The sequence below is a fragment of the Cyrtonyx montezumae genome, unplaced genomic scaffold (genome assembly GCF_038088225.1).
Source record: "Cyrtonyx montezumae isolate F1298 unplaced genomic scaffold, pur_monq_1.0 scaffold_3, whole genome shotgun sequence".
NCBI classification, from domain to species: Eukaryota; Metazoa; Chordata; class Aves; order Galliformes; family Odontophoridae; genus Cyrtonyx; species Cyrtonyx montezumae.
In genome coordinates, this window is record NW_027072034.1 from 101714752 (window position 1) to 101722545 (window position 7794).

The window sequence follows — 7794 nt, forward strand, 5'->3', positions numbered from 1 at the left end:
CCTTTCATTTGGACTTGCTTCAATCTGCTACGGCAGTGACAGTCAGTAGCCACTTTAATGGCAAAATGGGGGATATAATCCACAAATCCCATGCTTTATATCCTCTGACCATTCTTCCTCATATAAGCAGTTATATTCTTGGCAGCTATTGACTGAGAAGTAAAATCAAAACCTGGATAAAAACCTCTAATCCCATAGGCTCCAATTCAGAGTTGGTGTTTGCGCTGAGACATCAGCTCTGAATTTCACCACAGTACACACTGTATTTTGGATAAGCCATCCCCAGCACCAGAAAATACACGTCAGAGCAGAATTACTTTGTGCAGGAGGAACTGCATAATCCTAAAACACAGACTCACACAGCACCTCACCTTTGGAGACACAATATCTGCCATTTACAAAGCACTGCTTCTTAAACTCTTTCTAAGCACACTGTGACCTAAGCTTCCCGGCAAAGCTCTGCAACGCTGAAGGATCCCAGTGTTACAATTTCTAAATAACCCAGTAACTAATTACACTCCCTTGATGATGTCTTGTCAAAAAATGATCACGACCGATATGAATTCCAAAAGGAATCCATTCACTTAGCAGCTCCATCTTGATTTACAGAGGTGCGTATGAGTGCCATAATACAAGTATATACACTTACTTACGCCTCTAAAATATGCACATGACACATATTCTTCCTGCACTTAAATGCACTTGTCTTAATAGAGATCTTTGTCAGTAATTACTGGTTACATTCACAGAAGAGTGGTAGGGGATCATTTCTTCTTTGCATTCAAGCAAAGAAAGCACCATCTGAACCACGTCATCGCTGCTCTCTGACACCCTGCTAAGCACTGCAAAGCCCGGCAGCAGCACCCCGCCTCACGGGTAACGCTGACGCCGCGTATTCTCTCCACAACAAGCCCGCACCCTCACTCATTGTGCTGAGCCACACTACTGCGATTCGGGGATCAGCACTGCCAAGGGACCGCTTTGCTCTCCTCCATACAACAAAGCCATTTCCCAAACAAACTCTCAAGAAGTTCCTTCCATGAAGCCAACTGGAACCAGTTTAAGACAACGGGCTGTCACAGTCTGAGCTGAGTGTCGTGGGCACGCTGCAGATGTGATGGAGAAGGTCTGGAGACCAACGTGTGAAGGACAACTGCAGCCACCTGGAGCGAGGCGGACCCTAGAACCCAAATTCCAAAGCAGCGTTAGCAGAACTCCTCCTTAAGCCAGACAAATTTTTTTTAGGAAGGAGCAATTTCCCCATTGCAGCCTGGGCTGTGGAGAAACGCTTTAAACTGAGAAGCGATGCAGTGGTGGGCTGGACAAAAGGACTGAAAAACGCAGCACCAGCCAGCCACAGGAAATTAGCTAACGGGATTTATCAGGCTACACCCAAACAGCACGGGCCTGCAACCTCTGCACCAAACGCCAGCGGCCTGCATCCATGCCTTGATTTTTTCCAAGGGTGGGAAGGGAAGCACCAACGCTTTAAATATCAGCCTGGATCTCCAGAGCCATCTGCATTAAAAGATGACGAAGGGTTGGGCTGCAGTGTTGAAGCAGTTTTGTGCCACTTCTCTCCTGAGGTCCCAGGGGCCACCACCTATCGGTAAGAAAAAGCCAGAAGCCAGGAAGATTCCTGTGGGTAAACTCATGAGTTTTCCATTCCAGGAAGCAGTAAAAACACAGAAAGCACGTGGAACAGAGTGCTGGAAGAAAAGAGAGGGAATGAATCTGCATCTGTTATCTCTTCAATGATCGACTGGAGCTAGGCATGGAACAGAACAAAACGCTATCCCGTGGGCTGAGAAGCAAACGAAACAAGCAGGGAGAGGCTGGAATGGAAACTGCAGAAAGACCTGGCGGATGCTACGCCCAACCACGCAGTGAGAGATGCACAATAGAAGGACTGCTCCCAGTTACTGAAGCCTCGAGTGAGTTATGCAGATCCTCCTGAACCGCCGCCAAGCTAAGCTGTCCGGCCTCTGCCGAACACTGGTATAACCAGGGGAAAAAAAGAACGAAACATTTATCTGGCAAGTGCTTTCAAAAAGAGAAAGCGGCTGTTGGGAGCTGCTCAAGGGGCTGGAATGTCAGACACGGCTCCAGCGGGACAGATCAGCTGTCAGTGCGCGCAGAGGCAGGCAGAGATTTTTATTAAAACTCAGTTTATCACATGGTGATTACCACCTCTTGTTTGTACCATGAGATCATGACAAACGTATTTTCTTTACTCCTGGAAACATGAAGTCAGCCGCACAGCCACGTGATAAATCTGCCCTTTTCATGTACTTTTACTTTTCTTTCTAAACCTCTGTTTCCAAACATCTGTCACTTTGATAGAGCAGACAATAAAAACCTACCAGGGATATACTTCATATCTTTCCTCCAAAGAAGAGTCCAAGCTCCGGGGCTGTTCCGTGTAGCACCTAAATCTTAACTGTTTGCAAGGAGGCACAGGCAGCTGAAGCATAATGTGTGAGAAAGGGAACTTGGGGGTCTCCAAAATGTGCCTTTAAAGCGTGACTTTCCCCGCTTCCCCCAAGTGTGGTTTCAAAGGAAAGGCTGAGGGATGGGAAGTGCAGCATTACTTCCATGGTAAGATTCTGCAACCAAATTTGGGATAACATGGTAGCAGCTTTCATTAGCGCACTCTCAGAATGACTTGTGTAACTCGCTCGTGCTTTGCCAGCTATGAGTAATGCAGCAATCACCAGGAGATCCCAACACCACCACCTCTGTGCCACTTCACTTCCACGTGCTGCCAGATCCCTGCGGGACCCAACCCACTTCTGAGCGGTCCTTCTTCAGCCGAACCACGTCTCTTCTCCGGGCTGAGCAAACCTCAGCCACAAAAGCATCCAAATAGTCCCGCAAAGTTCAGACCTCACCAGGTGACACCTGGCGTGGGGTCCACGGCCATTAAAAGCAGCCGTGCCCTGCGCTGGATCGCCCAGGAGTGAGGATTTGATCGGGATCAGGCCAAGGCATACACCTCACTCCTGCTCAACGAGCCAGAGCACACGGTGCAGAGCCGGAGCCAACGCTGGCTTTGGGCCAGCTGCAGGGGCGCAGACGATACCCGATCCAGCTGAGGCCGTGCTCAGTGATACCTGAGCCGGCACAAAGTCTGCTCATAAAAATTTAACCTGTCAGGAGCGTCGTGAGCTGACTGGAGCAGGCAGAGTGAATGAGCAGCAGGTCGGCGCATCCCATCGTGTGGCCGCACAGTTGTAGTGCTGGGCTCCGTGTGCCGCCAAACCACAGCCTCGTGGTGGTGGCGGTGCCTGTGCTTGCCGGGACCTCGCAGCAGCATCGGGGCCTGTCAGTCCGTCAGCTCCCACTGCCTCCAAGGAAAGGCAGAAGGAGCGTTTTAACCTCTGATTAGTCAACTGATGCATGTGAGGACAGAGCCACGGGTGTTTCTGCAGCAAAGTCAGGAAATCCAAGTTGAAACCATTCCTCCGGGCTGGTGAAAGTATCACTGACACGAACGTGACAGAACCAGGCTAATTTCTGTATCACTTCGGCAATGCAAACGGTATAAAATGCACTCCACCGTGTTGAACGAACAGAAGCTTTATTTTTTTCTTTACAGCACTTTGGCACAGAAGACCAGCGCTTCAGAGGCACTCCGAGAAGCCTTACCTGCTCCGCAACGGAGGCTACACACGGGAAACGCGGATTTCCAGCCCTCGTTCCCGACACGGCTGGAAATCGCTCAGCTTTCGAGCACGCTCACACAGTTCCCGAGCCGAAAAGTTTTTCCACGGCCCGGCGGCCCTACAAACGGCGGCCCACGCAGCGTCCCCACCGCCGGGCACTCAGAGCCCCGTGCAGCAGCCTGGCAGTGGGACTCCGCGCCCGTACCCCCATGCCGCCCAGCCCCTCGAGCTCCGCAGCCGGGAATCCCCGCCGTCCCCGCGGGGAGGTGCGGTCGCAGCAATGGCGGTGCGCAGCGAACGGGCCGCGCTGTTGCCGGGCGACGGCTCGGAGTGTTCCGGATCGTACCATTGCGCAAGGGCAAGGGGAGCGCCAGCGCCGCCGCCAGCCCGGCCCAGCCCAGCCCGGCTCAGCGCAGCCTCCTCCTCCTCCTCCTCCTCCTCCTCCCTCGCTCCCTCCCCGCCCGCTCGCCTCGCCGCGCCTCCTCCCCCTCCTCCCGCCCGGCCGGAGCGCGGCGCCGGGGCCCAGCAGCGAGCGGCGCGCGGCGGAGCGGAGCAGGCGGCCGGCGGCGGCCGGGCCCGGAGCGGCGGAGTCGGTACCGGCGGCGGGGCGGGCCGGGCCGGGCCGGGCCGTGCCGGCGCGACCCCCCCCTGCCTCGCACGCTGCCCTTCTCGCCGCCGCCGCGGGATGCGGGCGGCCCGGGGCCGCGGGCTGTGAGCGGCGGCGGCGGCGGCGGCGCGGAGACAAAGGGAGGCGGCGGGGCCCGGCGGCGGGCGCCAGGGTCGGAGCGCGGGGGGCCGCCGCCGCCGCCGGAGCGCAGCCGCCCGCCGGGAGGCGGCACGATGCGGCGCGGCGCGGCTCGGCGGCAGCAGCGCGGCGGCGGCAGCAGCGGCGCGGCCCGCCCGGAGCGGCGGTAGAGGCGGCGGCGGCCGCGGGGTCGGGCCGGGCCGCTCGCGCGGCAGCAGCGTCTCCCGCGGGCCGGGCCGCGCCGCCCGGGCCGGCGATGTGAGGGCGGCGGGAGGCGGGCGGGAGGAGCGCGGCGCGGCGCGGCGCGGCGCGGCGCGGAGCGGAGCGGAAGGCGGGCGGGCCCCGAGCGGAAGCGGGCCGGGCCCGGCGGCGGAGCGCGGCGCCGGCGGGGGCGGCCGGGCGCGGGCGGGCGATGGAAACGCACATCTCGTGCCTGTTCCCGGAGCTGCTGGCCATGATCTTCGGGTACCTGGAGGTGCGCGACAAGGGCCGCGCGGCGCAGGTGTGCACGGCCTGGCGGGACGCCGCCTACCACCGCTCCGTGTGGCGGGGCGTGGAGGCGAAGCTGCACCTGCGCCGCGCCAACCCCTCGCTCTTCCCCAGCCTGGCGGCGCGGGGCATCCGGCGGGTGCAGATCCTGTCGCTGCGGCGCAGCCTGAGCTACGTGATCCAGGGCATGGCGGACATCGAGAGCCTGAACCTCAGCGGCTGCTACAACCTCACCGACAACGGGCTGGGCCACGCCTTCGTGGCGGAGATCAGCTCCCTGCGCTCGCTCAACCTCAGCCTCTGCAAGCAGATCACGGACAGCAGCCTGGGCCGCATCGCCCAGTACCTGAAGGGGCTGGAGGTGCTGGAGCTGGGGGGCTGCAGCAACATCACCAACACCGGGCTGCTGCTCATCGCCTGGGGCCTGCAGCGCCTCAAGAGCCTCAACCTGCGCTCCTGCCGGCACCTCTCCGACGTGGGCATCGGGCACCTGGCGGGCATGACGCGCAGCGCGGCCGAGGGCTGCCTGGGTCTGGAGCAGCTCACGCTGCAGGACTGCCAGAAGCTCAGCGACCTCTCGCTCAAGCACCTGGCCCGCGGGCTGGGCCGCCTCCGCCAGCTCAACCTCAGCTTCTGCGGGGGCATCTCGGACGCGGGGCTGCTGCACCTGTCGCACATGAGCAGCCTGCGCAGCCTCAACCTGCGCTCCTGTGACAACATCAGCGACACGGGCATCATGCACCTGGCCATGGGCAGCCTGCGGCTCTCCGGCCTCGACGTCTCCTTCTGCGACAAAGTGGGGGACCAGAGCCTGGCCTACATCGCGCAGGGACTGGACGGGCTGCGCTCCCTCTCCCTCTGCTCCTGCCACATCAGCGACGAGGGCATCAACCGCATGGTGCGGCAGATGCATGGGCTGCGCACCCTCAACATCGGCCAGTGCGTCCGCATCACCGACAAGGGCCTGGAGCTCATCGCTGAACACCTCAGCCAGCTGACGGGCATCGACCTCTACGGCTGCACCCGCATCACCAAGCGGGGCCTGGAGCGCATCACCCAGCTGCCCTGCCTCAAGGTGCTCAACCTGGGACTATGGGAAATGACTGAGAGCGAGAAGGTCAGGTGAGATGAGGGGGTGCCCCGAGACCTCCATCTCCTCCGGAGGAACTCACGGACTGACTGACTGCTACAATGGAGGAGAGGAGAGAGGGGCACGCACACAGTCACGCTACCCACGCACCCTGGCAGTGGAGGGAAGAACGGAGCGAGCGAGTATCCTTGACCCTTGCGTGCTGCCTACCTGCCCTCGCTCTGGAGGAGAAGGAGGAAAAGGGGTGGGATGGGGGGGAAGGGGGGGGCGCAGGAGGAAAGAGAGAAAGCACCCACCCTTTTTCCAGGTTGTGCCTCCAGCTCCACACTGGGGAAAAAGAGCTCTTTGCATCCCTACCCTAGCATCCTCCCCCCTACAGAAGAGGTAGAAGCCCACACTTATGCACTGGGGCTAGAGACACCCCTCTTTATCCCTACTCCCCGATTCCATCCCCTCCTGCACTAAGGATGGATAAAGATCGAGACCCTTGCTCTGCCATGTATTGAGAATAGATTATTTTTGAAGGAGAGTGGGAATGGAAATGGGAACAAACAATTAGAACAGCAGGAATGGCTTCCTAGCTACATTTATGTACCTGGCCACCCAGTCATCCTGCACTGGGCACAGACACAGCTTTTGGTTTAAAAAAAAAAAAAGCCTAAAAAACAAACCCTAACCATTCCACCTCTGTGCCTGCCCCTCCCCTGTCAGCTGGGAATTGTGACAGAAATACTGCTCCCTAGGTACATTGTTTTTTTCTTTTTTTTTTTTTTAAAGTCTGTTTTCAGTCTCCAGTTCTATGTTGCTCTCTGCTGTGGGTAGATACATTCTCCCACTACTCCAGTTCTCCACTGCACTGAGAATAGGGACAGCTACAACCTCTCCTTTTGTCAGCATGCTTCCACATCATCCTGCACTGTAGCTAAAGGAAAAGCCCAGGCACTCCGTTTTTTCTCCCCATCCCTGTGTTGGAGATGAAGATACCATTTCCTCCTACCGTGTTTCTGTAGAGCCTGGACTCAGACCCTGGTCTCTCAGACCTTCCTGTCCACTGGCAGCCACAGAATTACTGAGAGACTCCCCTTCACCATTCTCTTTCTCCCCTCCCTCTTGGCAACAGGGATAGACATATCCAGCTACATATCTATTCCTCTTGGATGGGGGTTGAGCGGGTAGAAGGGGTGGCCAGCTCCCCTCGGCCTGAGGGACTTAAGGAAGAATCTCCAGCTTCATTTCTGCTTCACTTGAGATACTGTGACCTGTTTTTATTTCGAAACGCATACAAAAAAAAAATACTGCTACAAAAACAGCCTCTCACTCTCCCATCTATCCCTTGCTTACGTCCTGTAACTGGTCCCAGTTTTCCTCATTCATTCTCCTCTTTACAGTATTCATTTTCTTACACGGTTTTATTTTTAAAGACATTTGAAGTCGCTGTTCTTGTGGATTTTTAAGTACATTTTTTTCTGCTGAATATATTCTATATATATAAATATATATATATGATGTCTGGCTACCTCGTTTTAATTTGTTACTATTTTTTTTTCTTTTTCTTTTTTTTTTTTTTTCCTCAAAAGCCCTGGAATTCTTACAGGAAAGAGATTTTGAGACTGAAACATTTTTGTGCCTAGACTGGAATAATGCCCCTTCCTTGGGTTTGTTCTTCATTTTCTTCCCCCTTTCCCACCCCCAACCCTTTCATTTTTTTTTTCTTTTTCTTTTAAACTTTGTTTGCTTTTGAGCTTACCCCGCCGTGTCCCACCTTCACATTCTGGTTGTGCCTCTCCCACCCTCTTCGCTGGGGA

General features: G+C 56.5%; 1 protein-coding gene across 1 annotated transcript; it reads left to right on the forward strand.

The window, feature by feature from the left end:
• The first annotated feature begins 4705 nt into the window (after nucleotides 1-4705).
• FBXL14 (F-box and leucine rich repeat protein 14) lies at nucleotides 4706-7576 on the forward strand. Its single transcript, XM_065742548.1, has one exon. The coding sequence runs from the start codon at nucleotides 4823-4825 to the stop codon at nucleotides 6023-6025; it is 1203 nt and encodes a 400-aa protein (XP_065598620.1). The 5' UTR covers nucleotides 4706-4822; the 3' UTR covers nucleotides 6026-7576.
• The last annotated feature ends 218 nt before the right edge of the window (nucleotides 7577-7794 follow it).